The sequence below is a fragment of the Pelophylax lessonae genome (genome assembly GCF_965119305.1).
Source record: "Pelophylax lessonae genome assembly, chromosome: 8".
Classification (NCBI taxonomy): Eukaryota; Metazoa; Chordata; class Amphibia; order Anura; family Ranidae; genus Pelophylax; species Pelophylax lessonae.
The window spans coordinates 228139859-228164287 of record NC_138775.1 but is presented as its reverse complement, the minus strand read 5'-3'; the positions used below and the strand labels follow the sequence as shown (position 1 = coordinate 228164287).

General features: G+C 43.6%; 1 protein-coding gene across 1 annotated transcript in view; it reads right to left on the bottom strand.

Annotated features, from left to right (window-relative positions):
• The window catches only part of LOC309562234 (histo-blood group ABO system transferase 2-like), a gene marked incomplete at its 5' end in the record, with an annotated part of 58239 nt that overhangs the window by 6531 nt on the left and 27279 nt on the right, over positions 1 to 24429 (bottom strand). Inside the window, 2 exons of the mRNA XM_082266356.1 lie at positions 496 to 624; positions 6096 to 6284. Coding sequence (XP_082122482.1) covers positions 496 to 624; positions 6096 to 6284 — 318 coding nt within the window. The remainder of the gene's footprint in view (positions 1 to 495; positions 625 to 6095; positions 6285 to 24429) is intronic.

Genomic DNA, 24429 nt, shown 5'->3' with positions numbered 1-24429 from the left:
CAGCCCATCCCTTATGTACAGGTGATTTTTTTTTTTGTTTTTTATTTTCAATAAATTTGCAAAGATTTCAAACAAACTTTTTTCACCTTGTCATTATGGGGAATTGTTTGTAAAAGTTTTAAGAAAATAATGAATTTTATCCATTTTGGAATAAGGCTGGAAAAAGTGAAGCGCTGTGAGTACTTTCTGGTTGCACTGTACCTCTATTTCCACCGGGCAATTTATTATTTTGATTGATCAATATACAATTGAATTTGGTACAATTGGTAAGCTGCAATATTTGAAATTTTTGTTTTGGGTTTAATACAGGTTTAAATTAAAGCAAAAACATCTGAATCTTACAATTACTGTTATTTTTTTTTTCTTTTTTACATGCTTTTTCTTATATTTCTTTTTGTTAATATTTCTTAATACTTTTTTTAACTGCTCAACACTTTGAGGATATGCCATAAAACAGTCCTATTTCACAAAACTAGTCAATTTACTCATACTTACTTTTTCACAGCAAATACAAACAGTCCTATCCTGGTGTCCTTGTGTTGCTCATTTAAAATTTTTAAATTATATATTCCATCCCAGATGATTGGAGCAAGCCAAGAAGTTAGAACGTTCAGACTTGCTTTCCTGATGAAAGATAAAATCTATTAGAACAACAACCATTAAAAAACAGTACTCCAGCCAGTACAGACTTCCTTTAACAATGACACTATTTGTCCTGTTTCCCAGTGCTGGACATGTTGCAATCTTAAATCGCAACTCTGAGCCAATCTCTCAATGCATGCCTGAAACACATATACTGTATAGCATAGGTGTGTGTGTGGGGTGTGCCAGGGCACACCCTAATCACTATGTGCATTGCCAATTCCCTCTGCTGCCTGGGATTCCTCCATTTTGTTTGTTTGTTTGTTTATTTCAGCCTGGAGCCTGGCATGATGCCTACTGCCCCCACTGATGCCACATTTGTCAGCTCTGAGTCCAGTGTGCCAGTGCTGGCTTGGCTTTACATTTTAAAGCCTAGCGGTGATTTCAAAACACCAAGGTATCTTGGCACTTTGATCTGTGGCCACTTTTTATGCCTAAGGATATTTACCCTGATGTGAGTGAGATATTGTGGTTGATTCACTAAAGGCAAATGCAAATATACTGTGTACTGCAATTGCCCTACAAGTGCACTTGGAAGTGCAGTCGCTGTAGATCTGAGGGGAAGGTCTGAAATGAGGGGAAGCTCTGCTGATTTCTATCATCTAATCATGTGCAAGCAAAAATCCTGTTTTTTATTTTCCTTGCATGTCCCTCTCAGATCTACAGTGACTGCAATGGAAAGTGCACTTGTATACTTGATAAATAGAATAGCTGCGCTAAAATGAGAGGACTATAGATGAATTGAATGCAAAAGTCCTAATAAAGTCCCATAATAAAATTGTATTTTGAGTGAACAAAAGAGTCAAGTGGAAATAAATAAGTCCAAATACATCCAGATGATGTATAACTCTTCTAGAGGGATTGACCCTAGATGTATATACTGCTTACCAGAAACAGCAAATTCAATCGCCTGATAAGATGATAATGACTCTCCGGATCCACTGTATAACCAGGGGAAGACCCTTAGGAGGGATTCCAGGCCTCAGACGACACGATACATTCAGATACATTCAATAAGCGTCAATCATGTGTATATAAAATAAAATATTCATAGCGTGATACTGTATCAGAAGTGCATATACCAAGTATTGAATCACCTATGTGTATAAATTGAGAGTAAGCGCTAGGTAGAATTAGAAGACCACCACCAACCTCGCAGGCTGCTTACCAGACACACATGTGTTGATGGCACAAAAAAAAAAAAAATGAATCCAAATCGCCAGAGTTCAATCACATGCGACAAAATCCAGTCCACAGCTGTGACCACCACCAACATATACCACTGCTTACCAGAAATAGATTAAAATGATGCAGGCAACAGTCTAGGAACCAAGAAGTTGGAAATCCTCAATGGAGTGCCCCTCAGAATCGCAGAGTACACCGGTCCCAACCAAAAGGAGGAGTTGAATCCAAAGATATTCTCACATGTGTCAATCGTGCGGTCTGCGTCCCGCAGAGGCCAGGCCTGTTTCCCGGGACGCAGACCGCACAGACTGTTGCCTGCATCATTTTAATTTATTTAACCACCTGCGAGGTTGGTGGTGGTCTTCTACTTCTACCTAGCACTTACATTATACAATTTATACACATAGGTGATTCAATACTTGGTATATGCACTTCTGATACAGTATCACGCTATGAATATTTTATATATACATGATTGATGCTTATTGAATGTATCGTGTCGTCTGAGTCCTGGAATCCCTCCTAAGGGTCTTCCCCTGGTTATACAGTGGATCCGGAGAGTCATTATCATCTTATCAGGCGATTGAATTTGCTGTTTCTGGTAAGCAGTATATACATCTAGGGTCAATCCCTCTAGAAGAGTTATACATCATCTGGATGTATTTGGACTTATTTATTTCCAATTTACTCTTTTGTTCACTCAAAATACAATTTTATTATGGGACTTTATTAGGACTTTTGCATTCAATTCATCTATAGTCCTCTCACTTTAGCGCAGCTATTCTATTTATTATGTTTTCTGGATGTTTGTCACATTTTAAGTTGCTGCTTTGAACTCTTTGAGTTTTGTTCATTATCTAGTGCGGTTACTCTTTATATAATTTTTGATCTACACTTGTATACTTGCCCTTTATCATCCCCTAACATCAGTTCACATTTATGCAAATCAGCTGTATTCATATTGTGCTTTGTTATTCATACCTCATAGTTACATAGTGAGGTTGAAAAAAGACATCAGTCCATCCAGTTCAACCTATAATGTGTGTGTGTGTATGTTTGCTGTTAACCACACATTGTATACCCCTGTATGTTGTGGTCTTTAAGGTGCCCATCTAATAGTTTTTTGAAACTATCGATGCTCCCTACTGATACCACTACTTGCAGAAGAGAATTCCACATTCTTACCGCTCTGACAGTAAAGAACCCTTTATGCATTTTAAGGTTAAACCGCTTTTTTTCTAGTTTTAGTGAGTGGCCCCGTGTCTTATTGAATTCCCTTTCTCTGAAAAGTTTGTTCCCTATGCTAGGGTCACCAGTTCGGTATTTGTACATTGAAATCATATCCCCTCTCAAGCGTCTCTTCTCCAGAGAGAATAAGTTCAGTGCTTGTAGTCTTTCCCCATTGCTGATGTCCTCCATTCCCCTAATTATCTTTGTTGCCATTCTCTGGACTCAATCTAGTTCCAGCACATCGTTTCTGAGGACTGGTGCCCAGAACTGGAAAGCAAAATCAAGATGTGGCTGGATCAGAGTCTTGTAGAGTGGGAGAATAATCGTTTTATCTCTGGAGTGAATCCCCTTTATTATACATGCAAGTATTCTGTTGGCTTTGCTTGCAGCAGCTTGGCATTGCATGCCATTGCCAAGCCTGTTGTCCACTAGGACCCCCAGGTCCTTTCCTATCTTAGATTCACCCAGAGGTTCTGCCCCTAGCGAGTATCTCTGCGTTCGTATTTCTGACACCCAAGTGCATTACCTTACATTTTTCAACATTAACCCTCATTTGCCATGTAGTTGTCCACCCCATTATTTTGTTCAGGTCTGCTTGTAAGGTTTCCAGATTCTGTATAGATAGATATTGGCCTGCTTAGCTTAGTAGCAACCTCTGTACGGGCTTTCATTTCAGAGCTGTAGACGGTGTGAATGAATTATAAACATACTGATCACCGCACCCACAGTTCATTTCACCACTTCCGGACAGCCCTCTGTGTATTTACGTCACTACTTTGACATTAAATACCCGGGTTATAGCAGCAGATAGCTGTCATAACCCCGGTATATTTTTACAAAGCAGGCGGTCCGCTTTAACATAAAAGTGGTCCCAACGGCAGATTCGCTACGGGAATCACTTTTATGGGTGCCCACCCCCCTCCCGCTGCTTCCCGATCATTTTCCCTGGTTAAGGGAGCCGTCGGTAGCAGGCAAAACGATCCAATCACCTGAGCTGATGGGCAGGAAGTCGAGTGAGGGAAAGATGGCCCCCAGTTGACTCTATGCCCTTGGAGGACCTGAGCAACGTCAAATATTACTTTCGCTGTCTGGCCTTAAAGATCCCAAGACTTTTTATTTATTAATTTATTTTGTAAACATTTTATTGTGTAAATGTGAGATCTGAGGTCTTTTTAACCCCAGATCTCACGTTAAAGAGGCCCTGTCCTGCTTATTTCTATTACATGGGATGTTTACATTCCTTGGAATAGAAATAAAAGTGATCAAAACAGTTTTTTTTCTTTCTTAAAAAGGGACAGTGTATGAATAAAAAATGAAAAAGGAAAAATAAAAAGAAAAAAAATGACAGCACCCTGTCCCTCCAAGTTTGCGTGCAGAAGCAAACGCATATGCAAGTCCCTCCCATTATATGTAAACGGTGTTCAAACCACACATGTGCGGTATCACCATGATCGTTAGAGTGAGAGCAATAATTCTAGCACTAGACCTCATCTGTAACTCTAAACTGGTAATCTGTAGAAATTTGTAAAGCATCACCTCTGGAGATTTATAGGTACCAAAGTTTGTCGCCATTCCACGAGCGTGCGCAATTTTAAAGCATGACATGTTAGGTATTAATTTATTTGGCATAACATTATCTTTCACATTATAGAACAAAATTGGGCTAACTTTACAGTTTTCTTATTTTTTAATTCAAAAAAGTGTATTTTTTTCCAAAAGAAATTGCATTTGTAAGACCGCTGCGCAGATACGGTGTGACAAAGTATTGCAACAATCTCCATTTTATTCTCTAGGGTCTCTGATAAAAAAAACAATATAATGTTAGAAATAGGCCTGGTTGTTAACCACTTGCCGACCGCCCTCCGCCTTTTTACTGCGGCAGGGCGGCTCGGCTGCGTCCAGTCACGTAGTACTACGTGACTGGAGTGCATGTGGTTTCGGTGGCGTGCACGCATTGCCGGAGCCGCGCTCCCACTGTGTTTAGACACAGTGGGAGGCGGGCCGCGGGAGGAGCGGCGGCGATTGCCACTGCTCTCCCTCGATCGTCTGGGAAACCAAGAGAAGACCCGCCAGCTTATGTAAACAAAGCAGGCGGGTCTTCTCTCAGACAAGCTGATACTGCGATCTCTCTGTGCCTGTCACAGAACCCCCCCTCCCACACACAGTGAGTAAGAATACAGGCATACATTTAACCCCTTTGATCACCCCCAGTATTAACCCCTTCCCTGCCAGTGACATTTATACAGTAACAGTGCATATTATTTAAAAATCACAGATCGCCACCATTACTAATAAAAAAATTTGTCCCGTAGTTTGTAAACACTATAACTTTTGCGCAAACCAATTAAAATACGCTTTTTGGGATTTTTTTTACCAAAAACATGTAGCAGAATACAAATTGGCCTAAACTGATAAAAAATTTAATTTTTAAAAATTTTTTATTGGGAATGTTTTATAGCAGCAAGTAAAAAATATGGCGTTTTTTTTTTTTCAAAATTGTCGCTCTTTTTTTATTTATACGGCAAAATCTAAAAACCACACAGGTGATCAAATACCACCAAAAGAAAGCTCTATTTGTGGGGAAAAAAAGGATATCAATTGTATTTGGGTAGAGCATCGCACAACCGTGCAATTTTCCGTTAAAGTAAAGCAAAACCGAATCGCAAAAAATGGCCTGGTCATTAAGCGGGCAAATCCTTCTGGTCCAGAAGTGGTCAAGTGGAAATTCACAGTGGAAGACCGTACTTGTAGTTCACAGGAATCTATGAATGATGTGGCCTTGTGGGTGGGTGCAGGGAGAATAACCCCTGCCCACTGTCACAGGAAGCGAAGGATCGGGGGGGGGCAGAAGTTAGAGCATGTTACATTTCCCACTCTAAATATGAGTGGAAGATGTAACAAGTTTTAAAGGTGAACAGGTGAACAGGTCTAATGGACATTGACTACTGCAGTTATTTTCAAGCTACTGTATGTTTATGACCAGCTTATACTATCTTTCATTACATATTTGCATTAAGCATAAAAATGTTATATCCTACCTTCCATTTACATCATTCAGAATTAGTTTCCTCTCACAATGCACCAATTCTATGGACTTGTCGTCTACTTTCTGTGAGCAGTCATCCACTTTTTGTGAGCAGTCATCCAATTTTTGTGAGCAGTCATCCACTTTATGTAACCAGTCAGTTTTTTGTTTGAATTGAGACGCTATCTCTGGGTTGTATAAACTGCAAGGTAACAGAAAATTAGCTTAAAAAACTATGCAGTAATGTACTATATTGAAACAATAGCACAAAAATACAAAAATTGTTAATAAAAATGACTTAGAACTCAAAAAAGATGTCAAAACAAACATATAATTAATAGTAGGACCTTACAACAAATTGGTTAATTAATGCAAGAGTTGCTACAAAAAAAAAAAAAAAAGTGGAAGAATGCCACACAGAAACCCAACTAAAGTGGCAGAATTCTTTTTTGTTTAACCACTTAAGGACCAAGCCTATTTCTGACACATGTTGACAAGAATAGTCAAAATTTTTGCTAGAAAATGGTTTAAAACCCCCAAACATTATATATTGTATGGGATCAGAGGGCATAGCTGCCAACCGTCCCGATTTTCCCGGGAGAGTCCCAGTTTTAAGACCCATGTCCTGGTCTGTCCGTGTCTCTGGGCTTTGTCCCGGTGTTCTCTGGGCAACCTGTCAGGTCACCGTGATAGCCGAAGATTCCGGCTGTGAAAATGTAGCCGCGGGATCTCACTCTGGCTAGCAGGTCACTTCCTTGTGTACAGTGGAGAGGGGAGGGGCATCTGACCGGGCAGCTAATCTGCTTCTATCTTCAGTGCACAAGCAAAGCAATTCACTTGTACACTGAAGCCGATTAGCTGCCTGGGTCGGTGGCCCCTCCCATCTCCACTGTACACATGGAAGAACCCAGAGGTCCAGTGAAGCGGACTGTGGAGGTAAAGGCAGTGCAACTCTGGAAAACAGTGTCCGTGAGTACAGGGAAGCTTGCCAACAGGTCCGCCCAGGAAGGGGACCACTCCATTGGCTAGAGTCAGCGGACAGGTGTCAGCACACAGGCAGTGAGAGTAAAGGGGGTGCCAAGTTATTAACCCTGAAAAGAATATTCAATATGGGAACAGTTATCTTATCTTCACTTCAGTGGCAAGGTGAAACAGCGGCCTTGCCGCATTCTACAGTCAGTTGACCTCAGATTTGTGCATAGTTACTAGTCAGAGTATCCCACTCATCCCTTCTCCCATCCCAGTTCTAAATAAAACACAAAAACCAAATCCCCTGGACTGATTATTTTCTGAGCCAAGAAATTTTAATGCCGTGTGTCTGCAGTCAGTTGCTAATGGTAACCCAGGGGAACCCAAGAAAGTGTAATTCTCAGCAGCTCTCTAGGGGGAAGTGCTACATTTATAAACAGGAAAGAGATAAATACTTGAAATTTGTACTATATTTATAATTCATTTAGAACTAATTTAGTATAAAATGTTATTTTTATTTGCTTTAGATGTAATAGGACACCTTTAAAACTGATGCACATTTATTTTATGGCAATTTTTACTCTAAATATTGCTGAATAGTTTTATAGATCACAAGAGGAAAAAAGATGAGAAAAAGTTCCTGGCATAACATTTTAAAATAGGGATGATCAAACTTAAATATTCACTTTGAGTGTGATGACCTGTTAACACTAAATTACTCTCACATACCTAAAAACCTATCTATAAAAGTTCCAGGCATTGGCATGTTGTACATAGTTACATTGGTTAGACCCTATAATCTGATGATAAGTAGGCAGAGACATGGACGTCCGCAGGTAGGGGCAAGGGGGGGCAAATGCCCCCCCCCTGGAATCTCCACTTCCCCCTTTCAAGTGATTGTTAAGCCACTTTATACCATCCTGTTTGGTCTGTTTAATAATTCTGTGTGCCCCTGTGTCTGTTTTAAAAAACATAAGCCGTTCTTTACAAGTTTTCAGAGGGCTGAGCGCCACTCATGTGACCCTTCCGCTCTCTCCTCTCCCTGTCTAAAAGCTGTAGCGGGCGGGGCCAAGGATTCCTCTCTGATGTCAGTCGGGAGGGGAGGAGGAGGGGAGGTGGAGAAGCTGAGAGGAGGAGAGAGGCGGCCGGTCACGTGAGTGATGAGTGGCGCTCTGACAACTTGTAAAGAATGGCTTATTTTTAATAAACACAGACACAGGGGCACACAGGAATATTAAACAGACTGTAGACAGGATATTAAACTTTACCGAAAATAAATCTAATGTCCTTTTTTTTCTCACAAAATAGAGCTTTCTTTTGGTGGTAATTGATCACATCTGCGGTTTTTATTTTTTTGTGCTATAAACAAAAAATTCTGGAAAAAAAAAACAATTATTTTCACATTCTGCTACATAACATTACCAAACAAAAAAAAATTAAAAATAATTTTTCATCATTTTAACCACTTGCCGACTGCCTAACGCCGATCTACGTCGGCAGTCAGCCCCTCACAGGCAAAGTGACGTAGGGCTACGTCACTAGCTTGTGAGGGTCTAGGGAGTGAGCGCACGCCCCCGGAGGCGCGCTCCCGCTCCCGCGTGGTCACGGACCCCCCCCCCCGCGCGTGTGACCGGCGGACCCGATGTCAATCACAGTAGAAAGCACGCCCCTAGGGACACACATAGCCCCTCTCTTTCAAAAAAAGTTAACCCCTTCACTGCCAGTGTATTTCTACAGTAACAGTGCATATGTATAGCACTGATTACTGTAGAAATGTCACTGGTAACCCCAAAAGTGTCAAAAATGTCAGTCAAGGGTCCGATCTGTCCGCCGCAATGTCGCAGTACCGCAAAAAAATCGCAGATCGCCGCCATTACGCGTTAAAAAAAACAACAAAAATGACAAAAATCTTTCCCTTTGTTAGTAAACGCGATAACCAATCAAAATACGCTTTTTGTGATTTTTTTTTACCAAACATAGGTAGCATAAAACAAATTGGCCGAAAATGTTAAAAAATTTAGATTTTTACATTTTTTGGGGGGAATTTCATATAAAAAAATGTGAAAAATATTGTTATTTTTGCAAAATTTACGCTCTTTTTTTGTTTATAGCGCGTGATCAAAAAATTGCACAGGTGATCAAATACCACCAAAAGAAAGCTCTGTTTGTGGGAAAAAAAGGACGCCAAATTCGTTTAGATACAGCGTCGCACGACCGCGCAATTGTCCGTTAAATTCGCGCAGTGCCGAATCGCAAAATACCCCCTGGTCAGGAAGGGGGTAAAATCTTCCGGGGCTTAAGTGGTTACGCCAATTTGTATTCTGCTACATATATTTTTGGTAAAATAAATAAATCGTAATAAGCGCATTTTGATTGGTTTGCGCAAAAGTTATCGCGTCTACAAACTAGGGGAAAGATTTATGTCATTTTTATTTATTTATTTATTTTTTTACTAGTAATGGCAGCGATCTGCGATTTTTAGCGGGACTGCAACATTGCGGCGGACAGATCGGACCCCTAACTGACATTTTTGACACTTTTGGGGGGACCAGTGACATTACTACAGTAATCAGTGCTAAAAATATGCACTGTTACTGTAATAATGACATAGGCAGACAAGGGGTTAACACAGTGGTGATCAAAGACTTAAGTGTGAGCCTAGAGGAGTGGTTTCCAACTGTGGGGGGATGGGCTTGTGAGATGACCACAGAGACCTGTGATCCAACATAGAAGGATCACAGGTGCTCTGTGATCATTTCAGAGAGAAGAACGGTCAGCTTTGTACAACTTCTCAGCGGGGAGTGATCGCACGGAGGCAATCGCGGCCGCCGATCGTGGATCGGCATTCCCGCTGCCCAGCACCACGCGCGCGACCGATGTAGGGCTACGCCATTGCGCGCAGTCGAGCAAGCCTGCCACAGTAAAACTGGGGCGGGCAGGCGGGCGGTCAGCAAGTGGTTAATAAGCAGGTCTGAAAGGGAAGTACCTGTCCTCTATAATTACCCTCTCTCAGCCCTGTCCCAGGCTGACTCTCTACATACAATATATATTTTTTAGCAAAGACTCTGGAGAATAAAATGGCAGTCGTTGCAATATTTTTTGTCACACGATATTTGCGCAACAGTCTTTTAAACGTAATTTAAAAAAAAAAAAAAAATTCACTGCATTTTAAAAAACTAAGCAGTGAAGTTAGCCCAATTTTTTCTATAATGTGAAAGATAATGTTACGCAGAGTAAATAGATACCCAACATGTCATGCTTTAAAATTGCGCACGCTCGTGGAATGGCGACAAACATTGGTAATTAAAAATCTCCCTAGATGACGCTTTAAAAAATTCTACAGGTTATCAGTTTAGAGTTGCAGAGGAGGTCTAATACTAAAATTATTGCTCTCGCTTTACTGATCGCGGCAATACCTCACATTTGTGCTTTGAACACCGTTTACACATGTGAGTGCGACTTGCGTGTGTGTTTGCTTCTGCGCGTGAGCTCGGAGGGACAGGGAGCTTTAAAAAAAAATTGTTTTTCTTATTTATTTTACCTTTTATTTTTACACTGTACCTTTAAAAAAAAATTTTTGATCACTTTTATTCCTATCACAATGAATGTAAACATCCCTTGTAATAGAAATACGCAGGACAGGTCCTCTTTAATGTGAGATCTGGGGTCAAAAAGACCTCAGATCTCACATCTACCCTAAAAAGCAAAACAAAAAAATTAAATTTTTTTCATGATGAAAAAAAATGGGCCCTTTAAGGTCGTTGGGAGCCAGCTTGCCCTTACTCGACTTCCTGCCTAGGACTCCATCGGATCATTTTCCCCGCTACCGACTGCTCCGGTAAGCGGGGAAAATGATCGGGAAGCGATCCCGCTGCAAAACAGCAGCTGGGACCACTTTTATGAGAAAGAGGACCGCCCACCAAGTAAAAAAAACAAAGAGGTTATGGCAGCTATCTGCTGCCATAACCCCGGTATTGAACATCAAAATACAGACGAAAAGCTGTGGAGGGCGGTCCAGAAGTGGTTAAAGTGATACTAAAGGTTCACTTTTTTTTATAACAAAGAGGTCATACTTACCTGCTTTGTACAATAGTTTTGCCCAGAGCAGCCCAAATTCTTCACTTCCCAGGTCCCCTGCTGGCGCTTCTGGCCCCTCCCCCCTGCTGAGTGCCCCAATAGCAAGCTGCTTGCACGGGGGCACTTGTGCATGCTTGCTCACGAGCCGCCTCTGTATGTCTAGAAGACACACAGATCGCAGCTCGGCTGTGATTGATAGCAGCAGGAGCCAATGGCCTCTGCCAATGAGGAGGGGAAAACTCTGAAGAGCCGCTGATCTGGTGCACATTGCCAGATTGAGATTAGGCTCAGTAAGTATAAAGGGGGGCTGAGGGGGAAGCTGCATGCTGAAGGTTTTTTACCTTCATCCACAGAATGCATGAAGATAAAAAACCCATAGCCTTTACAACTACTTAAGTTGTAGTTTGGCAAACAACCAGTGGAGTACAGCACCAAAGTACTTATTGTGACATTTCCACAAAATATATTACCCAGAGCACAAACTCCAAAGAACACAGTTGTTGGAGTGCCAACAATGTTAGCGGCACATTTCTAGGGCCCTAACAGGCAAGAAGTTGTCACTTGTAGCAGGCTTACATCACCAGAGCAGCATCTGAGTAGAGGGGTGGATGTAGGCAAAGTGTTGCTGTATCTGGCAATAGAAAACTGATGCAGTTTCTAAGTCACAGCATAGAAGTCCTGGGATTAACAACACTGGCAGTGGTGTCTCCAATTCTCTCCCTTCTTTTCAGGAACCTTTCCCTAGGCTAAATAAGCTGTCCCTATGCTATCCACTTTGCAACTGCATGCAGTGGTGTATTTAGGTTTTGTGCTGCCCTAGGCCTGACTAAACTTGTGCACCCCCTAATTTACATATGCCCCACCCCTTCCTGTAAAGGCCACGCCCTTTACTATTTATGACCCACCCTGTCATTTGTGAACCACAGACCACAAGTCTATCAGTGCCCATCAGCGTAGCCTCATCAGTTCCCACACATTCAGCCTCATCAGTGCCCATCTGTGCAGCCTTATCAGTGCCGCCTCATTACTGCCCATCAGTGCAGCTTCATCACAGACTGCTTTATGGGGGTGCCAGACCGATTTGCCTCCTGGACTCTGCCCTCTGGCCCAATTCACCCCATAAAACTGGCACTATATTAAAAGTGTAGTGCAAAGCGGCGGAGACCCTTTTCGTGCGTGAACCGGGAGGAGGCTGTTTTTTTTTGTGCAGGGTGCAGATTTTTTGCTGCCCCCCTGCAAAGTGCCGCCCTAGGCCTGGGCCTTGTTGGCCTAGGCCAAGATACAGCACTGACTGCATGCCACCCGCAGCAGGACACTGCTATTTATTAGCAATGCTCTCAATAAGAATGGCTGCTGGGGTCAACTGGCGTGGTAGCATTCAGTCGGGCCACTGCTCTCCTGGTGAAACCGACAGAGGTTTTTGTGCAACTTCTCCATTCACTGCTGGTGGACTCAGACCTTAAGAATAAATTTAGCAGGGAATACGTTGGTGCTACATGTGTACCTTTAGATGCACCCCCTTCCAGTGTTTTGCACTGTAATGCTGATAGGTCCCAGCAAATATACTGTCCATCTAGGAGTGCCTACACCCTCGTAGAGACATTCTTTTATCGTTAAAGCTGAATCCCAGGAATGGCAATTTTTACATGCTTGCATCAGTCCAGCTTGGACCATAGTGACTTTGAGCCAGGCTTTCTTGTCCAACATTAGTACCTGACTTTATAAATGCGCATCTGGAAGAATGGACAAACATTCCCTAGACAAGTTGAAGCTGTTATAGCTGCAAAGGGTGGGCCAACTCAATATTGAACCCTACGGACTATGACTGGGATGCCATTAAAGTTCATGTGCGTGTAAAGACAGGTGTCCCAATACTTTTGAAAAATAGTATATATGTATCACCACCCTGTGAGGGCTGCTGCAGGAGGACTGCCTTGAAAAGGTTTCCCTGACCTTACATGCCTCTCGACACCTCTGACACCCTGGGTTCGGACATATTTCAATGCGATCATGCAATTACACAGACACCACTGTAGCAAAGTATTTTACTTAAGATTCTTGAAGCAGATAAGAACAAGAATACCTTAGGCAGATATCTTTCAGTGTTTAAACTCTTACTCTTGCCAAATATGCCAAGAGTATGCCAGAGGCGTAACTAGAACCTTCAGGGCCCCGGTGCAAGAATACATGAAGGGTCCCCCGTACCACTGGCCGGGGCCCTTCCCTCCAAGCCTGGGGCTCTCCCCACTGATCCTGGGGCCTTTTACTCTTGTTGCGGGGCCCTTTATTACAGTCCCGCAGCGAGACCCTTTCACAAGTTCTGCAGTGGGCCTCCTTCCTGCCATCTTGGGGCCTCCCCACAGTGGTGGAATGCCAGGGCCCGGTCGCAAGTGTTATCTTTGCAATCCTGGAAGCTCACCCACTGGTGTCAGTGGTTTTTATTTTTTGGTATTTTAGTTTAGTTGGTAATTTAGTTTAGTACTATTTTTGATCATTTATTTTTTTTTTTTACAATGTCACTGACTATGACTCTGTCTATTCAGAAAAGGAAGGAGCTGGTAAATTACATATTTACCGGCCCTTCCTGGTTCTCTATTGTGACACATCCCCTGCAGCAGCCGGCAGGAGAGGGGAGGGAGCACAGTGGGGGGGGGGGGGGGCATGGGAGCACACAGGGGCCCAGAGACAGTAGAACTCAAGTGTACTGGATAGGAGGAGTGGTGGGGGCAGCATACAGAGGAACCAATCTGCTCCATTTTCCACCTGCAGCTACAGGAGGAAAAAGGAGGACAGTGATTTCTCTACATGCTGCCCCTACCGCCCCCCCTATCCAGGTGTACAGGGGACCTGCACAGGCCCCCCTGGAGCATGGGGCCCGGTTGCAATTGCAACCCCTGCAACCCCTGTAGTTACGCCCCTGGAGTATGCAATGCAAAGAAAATCACAGTAAGTCAAACTCCGACAGGGAGCTGGCAATGGTGGATCTGCTCGTTTACTCACTAGAGACTCTACACACCATCTAGGCCGTCCATCCCCTGGAGCGACCAGGTCCCTGCTCTCAGCTGAAGGCCGAAGTCCCAAGAGAAAGACTTCTCCCCGGACGAGGCTATTTATGTCCCCACTCAGCATTCTTCTCTCTCTCCCAGCTGACTGGAATTTGTAGTCTGCAGCAGTCTGGCTCCAATGCAAATCCTGGCTCCTTTGACCACATATCCCATGATCTATTGCTCTCAGCTGTGGTCTCTGCTTAGTCTGCATTCAGGAGATGATGAAACAGTGTCCAGGCTAAGCACTAGAGGGAAACAGGCTTACTGCAGCTAGTGTTAAAGAATGTCCCATAATAACACAGGCAAAGTTAGCAAGCACCTGACTACATAGATATGTGCCATACCTGTGTAATCCTATGGAAGCTGAAAATCACTGTAATAGGCACCACTACTACAGTTGCTGCTGCTAGCTTCTGGGTCCTGTGCTGGCCAGCTGCACTGCTGGTTATTAAACTTACGTTAGCCTATCATGGCAGCTGTGCCTTGTATAGATGCATCTGTAGCCCCCTTGTCCTAAACAGGGGTTATTAGCAAAATAGTTAGCCAAGACTGTATGTTTACGTTTTCACTTGGTCTTTCCCTAAGCTTCAGTGGGGTTGTGACTTTGCAATAGAATGTGATTTAACAAACAGATTGAGTTATGAATACTGTATATATATTTCCTTCGGTCCACCCTCTAGTCTAAGAGGTTCATGCTGCTGGTGCATGCTAGGGAGGATATAAGTATTTGGGACAGGCCTTGTGCTTGTTCTCTTCCCTAAGCTGAGACTTGAGCTACTGCTGTTGGATGCAGCTCTGCAGTTAGGCCCGAAAGCTTGTGTGGGGGCCTAATGTGCTGAATATGGACTTGGGTTTGAAGTGGTCCTGGAGCAGGTTTGCCTGGTGATGGAGGAAGCTTTACCAGGGGGGGGGGGGGGGACTCAGGGGAGGACCCTTGCTGGAAAAAAGCCAGGAAGAAGGCTGGTCTCTCAGAAGGATCTGGTTATTGCTTGGAGGACGCACTAAGCCTAGGAAATGGAAAGAGCAAAGTCTGTGAAGTAGCCAAGTTACTACACACACTACCCGACACTTGCTGACGAAGCTTATTTAGAAGTGTATCACATACAGATGGAGGGAGCTTCTGTTCAGTATTTCCAGGTTACAGTGTCAGCTGGGAGAGCTGATGATGTGTTTTATTTTCACATTTTAATGGGAGTATTTTTATCCCTTTTTTTAGTACAATAAATTGTTTGAAATAGAGAGCACTATGGTTTCTCTTTGTTTTCTGGTTATGCATGATTGATGGATATCTGCGGAGGAGTCTATTTGGGTCCAGGTACATCCAGAGGAAGACCATCCCAGTGAGATCCCGAGGGACATAGTTACAGGCTCTGTTGTGGGGCCATTGCTTGGAGGTGAGCAAGCATTCCAGCCACAGGTGGTGGTCACTGAAGTCGCTGAATTATAGAACTGTAGAACACTATTGATTATTGCACGGCGGTAGATTTTTTATATATTTATTGGGACTATGCACATTGATTGCGCCACACTTGAAGTGATATTTTTATTCTTTTCATTTTAAGATGGTATTTAAAAATGCTCCCAAGATAACTGCGAATAGGGGAGAGTATGATCTTAAAGCGGAACTATACTCACATTGGCTCAAGTGATTTGACGTGTGTCGCTTTCCGCCAGCTGCTGACGTCTTTGAGCGGCCAGCTTTCGGGTATCAAATGCCAGCTGCTTTCATTGGCTGGGGGGGAGGGATGACCTCACTCCCACGCATGTGCAGGAGTTCTGTCCACATTGGCATTTCCGAATTTCTACAGAAAGCTGTACAGTGGCGGGCAGGCAAATAAGTAATTTTGATGCAGAAGAGACAAAGCATGTCTCTTCTGCATTAGAAATTCTGCCTGTTGGCCATTTTTATTTATAACCTAAAGTTCCACTTTACAATGTTACTAAACCCACACCAGTAAAGTCAGTGTATATATGCAGTAAAGCAGGCTTGTTATAGTCACTGTGGAACCTAGGGGGTTAATCCTCTGCATTGTATAAAAAGGCGGTTTGATCCTGTCTTCTCTGATCCTCTCCTTTTGCTGTCCCTAATCCATCTGCTGACAGAACAAAGCATTAGGGGCAAGCTGCACATGCTCAGTTTGGTGTGTATTGCTAGAGAGTTTTTTTTTTTTTTTTCTTGGGAGGGGATCAGCACAGGGCCAATTAGCACTGTCCAGCAAGCGGGTCAGGGGTCCTGAAGCCTCATAGGACAATCAGGAGAATGAAAACTCCTACAATCTTTAACCAGTTACTGCTAGAAGTCACAAGACTACTCTATACTGTTGATGAGAAAAGGTATTTAGCAGTTTATATTTACTTGCATTTCCATGTTCTGGAAATATTCTGGAAAATTTCTCATATCCTGTCCCTGGAGAAACGCAAAGCCTTTATTAATGACACTAAGACCAATTACTCATTAGGAAAACTGGCAAAGGTAGGAAGAATGCAGTTACTGTATAGGCAACCATGGTTACACTGAGAGGTCTGCTTTGTAGTTACTTGATTCTACTGCTTACAGCAAAATCAGCTGATCTGATTCACCTCTTCATTTTAACAATATAGGTAAAGTTCACCTCTTGGAACATGTTACATGTCCATAAGAGGGATTATTTGACGCAGTTGGTCAGCTTAAACATGTATCTCAATATATGTGAACTAAATGTAGCACTGTCCCCATAGTAGGGCCTGCTGTAAGATGACTTCTCGGGCCTCCTCTGATTACCAGCACACAGGAGTGTCCAAACTATGGCCCTCCAGCTGTTCGGTAACTAAAATTCCCACCATGCCTAGTTATGTCTGTGAATGTCGGAGATTTACAATGCCTCATGGGACGTGTAGTTCCACAACAGCTGGAGGGCCGTAGTTTGGACACCCCTGACTTAGGGAATAATACATGTATCTCTCCTTACTCCCGATGGCTCATCACACAGTAAACAGTCCAAGGGGCATTGTTTTTTTAGTATTTATTTTGGAACTTGGATTGGAGAAAGGAATAGTGGGATACTCTAACTGGAACTATTCACAATGGATAAGGACAACTCTCATTTGCCTCAATGTGTTGCTTGTGGGAACAGCAGCGTTGTTTAATCCATACTGCCACATGTATGGAAAGGGTTAAGTCTCCTTGCACTTTTCTCTCCAGCAAAAGACTTGGTGATCCTACATTATCCTCAGGACACTCACTAGCTTCCCCTTTACTGACACCTGTCCACTGGCTCTTCTAGCTGCAGGGGTTGCCCCCCCTCAGGTCAGGCCCCTTGACACAGGTCTGTACTCACTTTACTGCAGAAGCATATCCTTCAGTTTCTCCCCTTTCAGTCAGCTTCCCTTGACCTCTGGGTTCAGCTCACTGGCACTCTCTAGGCCCTCATGTGGAACACTTGAGGCCTCACGACCCCTCTACAGAGGAGGAGGCAGCCACCCCCTCCCTCCGGGACTCACCTATCCAGCTGAAAGACCCTGAGCACATGTGCTCCTGAATTTTATACAGTATCCCAGCATGCAACGAGGCACTTTTCTTCTGCCATATCACCAGAGCTGTATCAAAAGCCTGTGCACTCGTTCGTCAGGTTTCCTCCCGCTGTCCAATAGGCCTCCCTATTGGAACAGTGTGAAGCACTCTGCAGACAGACTGATTTTCTCCTGAGAACATTGAGCAAACCTCACTAGCAGATCCTGCTCTTTGGTAAGCAGAGAACAATATAGATTTATCTGCAGTCCTTCTGATTAGCAAACAGGTCCCAAAATGATACTTTCTCTCTAGCACCTACCTAGGAGGTTGCTACATCAATACCCCTAGTTTTCATTGCATAGTTTGCTGGAAAGGGTGTAGCAGTGTGCAGAGGGTCCATTCAGAATTTGTAGCAGAGGCGTAACTAGAACCTTCAGGGCCCCGGTGCAAGAAACCATGAAGGGCCCCCTGGGGCCCTTTACTCTCATTGCAGGGCCCTTTATTACGGTCCCGCAGCGGGACCCTTTCACAAGTTCTGCAGTGGGCCCCCTTCCTGCCATCTTGGGGACTACCGACGGTGGTGGAATGCCAGGGCCCTGTCGCAAGTGTGACCTTTGCGATCCTGGAAGTTCACCCACTGGTGTCAGTAGTTTTTTTTTTTGGTATTTTAATTGTATTATTTTTATAATTTTATTTAATTTTTTTACAATGTGACTGAGTATGACTCTGTCCATTCAGAAAAGGAAGGAGCTGGTAAATTACATATTTACTGACCCCTTCCTGGTTCTCTATTGTGACACATCCCCTGCAGCAGCCGGCAGGAGAGGGAAGGGAGCATTCTGAAGGGGGGGGCAGCACAGAAGGGGGAGGGGTGGACCAGGGGAGCACACAGGGGCCCAGAGACAGCAGAACACAAGTATACTGGATAGGAGAAGTGGCGGGGGTAAGCGTACAGAGGAACCAATCTCCTCCATTTTCCTCCTGCAGCTACAGAAGGAAAAAAGGAGGACATTGATTTCTCTACATGCTGCCCCCGCCGCCCCTCCTATTCAGGTGTACAGGGGAGCCACATGGGCCCCCTTGAGCATGGGGCCCGGTTGCGATTGCAACCCCTGCAACCCCTGTAGTTACGCCCCTGATTTGTAGTGTTAATATGTGGTCACACCCCTTTAGCACCTGATAGTTTAAATACATGGACAAGATATTGGAATTTGAGCACAGGTATATCTTTTACCCCCACCTGTATTTAGGGTGGGCCATGTAACATGTTCCAGCAGCTGCAGCCTCTCCCCCCATCCCAGTGACAGTGAGTGGGGGGATATCTGCATGCAAGAACTGCAGGAGTCTTCCCCTAACTAGGTAAGTACAGTATTTACATGATACACATCAAAATATATAAAAATTCATAAATTTTATTGGGGAGAGTAATAAAAGACACAAAAATGTCACAATAAATGAAAAGACATATAAATATGGGTGGCTAGCCCACAAAGTGACATCATCAAGTAATGAGCAGTGTATACAACCAATACAGAGTACAGATTACACCCGACGTGTTTCTGGATAAACACATCCATCTTCAGGGGTGTTGTGAAATGTAATATATATATACACACAGTACTTATGCCAAAGATGAGTCAAAGTTATTTCAGCCAAAACCTTAAAAACAGAATGCTTTTTTTTTTAAAAACACTCCTCCGTACTTGTTTAAACATATCTAGCAACATTTAGAACATGTCCTATGTGTAGTACCTGTACTTTGTGTTAAAATATTTGAAAACTAACCAGATCTCAGAAGCAAGCAGGTTCCATGTCATCTGTGGGCATCTGAAGCCCTCTTCTCTTGATTTCTGGTATTTGGTGCAGCTGGCTACCCAGCATGCACCTCCCGATCTCGCGCTGCACACTGAGCAGCTCTCTGTCTTTCCAATGAGTTGCCATAACAATGGCAGCGTCGGCGGAAGTTCCCGCCCAATTGCTATAGCAATCTGTCAATAATGACATCCCAAACCTCCCGTTCATTTCCAGTCTGGAAATAACGCAAGATTTCGTCACTAGCCGATTCGCAAGGACACATAACGCCACTATCCCAGGAGCCCTTGCAAATCGCCTAGTGACGTAATCGCCTAGGGGGGCCACAGCCGGACGTGCTGCAGAAGATAAGTTTAAAAAGGTATGTACAAATAAAAAAAAATTGGCATTTATTACAGCATTCAGCATGGGCATTCAGTAATTGGACCTTCAAAAAATGGGTGGAACTCCACTTTAATGCATTCTCTGCATTAAAGGAAACGTATGGGATTCCATTTTTTTCCCCCAATTATACTTACCTAGGTGAATGCAGCATCGGTCCGATGCTGCATCTGTCCCCTGGTGCCTCTACACTGAAAGCCGAGCGATGAGAGAACTGCTGACTGTGTAAGTCCAGGCACCTGGCGGATCCTGACTCCGTGGTCGTGATGAGGTGGTGCCTGGACCGACTTCTGTGACATCAGCAGAGAGCAGACTTTAGCCCGCTCTCTGCTGAAAACGGGTCACAGGAGTGCAGAACAAACTGCCCTTTTGTGATTCATAAGAGATATACAGCCAAACGAACTTTGGCTGTACATCTTTAGGGTAAAAAAACTTTTAGATGCAGCTCCCCCCTGACCCCTAAATACTTACCTGAGACAGATCTCGACCCAGCACTGTGCCTGAGAGCAGTATCATTCTCTTTCCACTCTTCACATATATTGCAATACATGTTTAAGCTAGCCAACTGCATCAAAGTAATCCCTCTTATAGACATGTAACATGTTCCAAAAGGTGAACTTTAAGGCCCCTTTCACACATGCTGTCCGTTTGTCCGTTTTTCATCCATCCGTTGACGGATGAAAAACGGACATCAATGCATCTCTATGTAAAAACGGATGACAACTGATGATCATCAGTTAACATCCGTTTTCATCCACTTCCGTCAATGTCCGTTTTTTTGAACGGATGAATGCCCTATTTTTCATCCGTCAAAAAAACGGATCGGACGAAAAACGGATGACAACGAATGAAAAACGGATGTCAACTGATGACAACGGATGAAAAACTGATGTCAACTGATGACAACGGATGAAAAACGGACGACAACGGATGAAAAACGGATGTCAACTGATGACAACGGATGACAACGGATGAAAAACTGATGTCAACTGATGACAACGGATGAAAAACGGACGACAACGGATGAAAAACGGATAACAACTGATGAAAAACGGATGAAAAACGGATAACAACTGACGAAAAACGGATGAAAAACTGAAGACAACTGACGAAAAACGGATGAAAAACTGATGAAAAACGGATGAAAAACTGATACATTTGACGTGACTGAACTGATGAACTGAACGGACTGTATGTGTGAAAGGGGCCTTACTACATTGTTATCACTATTTGAAAATCAGGTGGCCGTGTGGGCGGAAACTGGTGTTTCTTGTGAATGCACGGATTACAACTACCTTCAGCCATTGCGGCGGATGGCTTGGAGTTCTGAATAGACTACGAGGTTGCTGATGAGCGGCCTTGTAGTTCATTTACAGGCCCTGCAGCTTGTAAATAGTTAGCCTGTATGCTTGTAAATAGTCAGCCCATGCAGGTACAGGCTGAAAGCTGCAGGGCTTGTCTGCAGGAGTCTGGCACTGCATCCTGATCCACTGATCAAGGATGCAATACTTTTTTAGGCTCCTTAGGAAAAAAGTAATAAATGCACATTTTTTTCCCTGCAAAACTTTGTGCATTAAATATTTTTTCCTAAAAGGTGAACTTATTTTTTAAAGTGGTTGTAAAGCTGAAGGTTTTCTTTACCTTAATGCATTTTCTGCATTAAGGTAAAAAATATTTTAGATGTAGCTCCCCCCTGACCCCCTGAATACTTACCTGAGCCGTATCGCTATCCAGCACTGTGCCAGAGAGCAGTATTATTCTCTCTCCTCACTGGAGATAGAGGCAGCTGTGGAAGCTATTGGTTCCTGCTGCTGTCAATCAAATTCTGTGAGAAGGGAGTGGGGGTGGGGCCAAGCGGCGCTGTGTTTGTAAATGGACATGCATAGTCCAGCTCCGAAGAGCTGAACTGAACTCTTCATCACTTACTACTGACCTCTGAACTCTGTGTCATCATGTACTGATATCTGAACTCTGCATCTCTTACTACTGACCTCTTAACCCTTCATCATTTACTCCTGACCCCTTAACTCTGTGTCACTTACTACAACCTTCTGGATTCTGCGTCACTTACTCCTAACCTCTGAACTTTCCATCACATACTTCTGACCTTGGGACCAGTGGTTATTTCATCAACAAAAATATTTTCGTCTACTAAATTAATACTATTTTATCTTGACTAAAACCAAAACAATTCAGATGACTAATGCTAAAATGCAATTTTAGTTAAAAGGCTTTGATTAAAACGAAATCAAAATTTGGCGTCAAAATTAAAAAACTGCCCTACCACATAAGAACAAGTAGAGTAGGGTGACCAGACGTCCCTGGTTTCTGGGGACAGTCCCTGGACGGAGGACACTGTCCCCGAACCAAGTCTGTCCCCTGGATTCAGGGCCGGATTACTGTAGACAGGGCATTTTGGGGGGGAAGGTCTAAGAGGTGGCTGCAGAGATAATCTGTGAGAGAAGAGTGCAGAGGTAAGCTATGGATGTGGGGGCAGAAGTGCCCAACACCCTCCTGTATATTATGTTGTCCTGTACCCAGCGCTCTGTGTATTACACAGTCCTTTATACAGCGCTCTGTGTATTATGCAGTCCTGTACCCAGCACTCTGTGTATTATGCAGTCCTGGGCCCAGCGCTCTGTGTATTATGCAGTCCTGGGCCCAGCGCTCTGTGTATTATGCAGTCCTGTGCCCAGCGCTCTGTGTAATATGCAGTCCTGAACCCAGCGCTCTGTGTATTATGCAGTCCTGTGCCCAGCACTCTGTGTATTATGCAGTCCTGTGCCCAGCGCTCTGTGTATTATGTAGTCCTGTGCCCAACTCTCTGTGTATTATGCAGTCCTTTGCCCAGCGCTCTTTGTATTATGTAGTCCTGTGCCCAGCGCTCTGTGTATTATGCAGTCCTGAACCCAGCACTCTGTGTATTATGCAGTCCTGTGCCCAGCGCTCTGTGTATTATGCAGTCCTGTGCCCAGCGCTCTGTGTATTATGCAGTGCTGTGCCCAGCGATCTGTGTATTATGTATTCCTGTGCCAAGCGCTCTTTGTATTATGTGGTCCTGTGCCCAGCGCTCTGTGTATCATGTATTCCTGTGCCAAGCGCTCTTTGTATTATGTATTCCTGTGCCAAGCGCTCTTTGTATTATGTGGTCCTGTGCCCAGCGCTCTGTGTATTATGTATTCCTGTGCCAAGCTCTCTTTGTATTATGTATTACTGTGACAAGCGCTCTTTGTATTATGTGGTCCTGTGCTATTTTCCAATACAAAAAAATATATGTCCCCGGATTTCATTTTAAAAATCTGGTCACCTTAAAGTAGGGGGCTTCTAGTGCTAAAAGAAAAAAAAAGAAAAAGGCTTTTCTTATTTATTTATTTTTTTCTTAAAGCGGTTGTTAGAGCCGGTTCACACTGAGGCGACACGACTCCTTACTACTTCGGGGGCGACTTGTCCAGTCGCGCGCACCACGACTTCGGAGCGACTTGCAGGGACTTCACATAATGGAAGTCTATGCAAGTCGCTCCAGGTCGCCCCAAAGTAGTACAGGACCCTTTTTCTAAGTCAGAGCGACTTGTGTCGCTCCTATTAGAACGGGTCCTGTACTACACAGTGGGAGCGACGGTGCACAACTTGTCAGGCTGAAAAGTCGCCTGACAAGTCGCGCTAGTGTGAACCGACTCTAAACCACGGCTGTAAAAAAAATAAACAAATACTAGCACATTATGAAATACTTGCCTTAGAACAAAGCCCTCCTGCATCACGCTGTCACTGCTGAGAGGACTGACATCTTCCCCCGGTCTTTCTTCTGGATTTGCAAGCTCTGGGCGTCCAATTGGCCGGAGCTGCGATGACGTCACTCTCGGTTCTCCTCCCTCACTCCCTCAGTTCCAAGGTATGCCAGGCCTCAGAGCTGGTGATGCCACTTTAGTAGATATTCATTTTACCTACAGGAAAGCTTTACAGTTTTATAGGCTTACCTGTAGGTAAAAATCACAAAGCGGACTTTACTACCGCTTTAATATTTAACGTTAGTAAAATACTTAGGTAATATGTGCGATGGCATTGCAGCCAACAGAGTTTACAGTTCTTTTTTTTTAGATTTTAAACTTGCACTTTTGTTTGACAAAGAGCAATATTTGTTTATGAAACTTGGTTTTAAATATATTAAAATATATAAATAGACAGCGCTAACAGGTAAAAAATTAATTAATTAATAAATATATGTGTATATGTGCTATGAAATTAATGGTATACTACAGCCAAAATGCATTCATAATCAATGAATAAAAATTAATAAAGTGCAATAATGTGCAATAAATAAGTGTCCATACAATAACCATATAAAGTGCAAGTGAATTAATTAGGTGCAGTCCAAAAGATGGTTTCTTCCAAAGAAACTAAAGTGCCAAAAAAGGTGCTCGAATCCTTTAACCGCTTGCCGACCGCCGCAAGTAGATTTACTGTGGCGGTCAGCCCCTGCCAGGCAGAGTGACGTTAATTAACGTCACTAGCCTGGGAGGGTCTGGGGAGCGAGCGCGCGGTCACGGACCCCCCCCGCGCGTGTGACCAGCGGA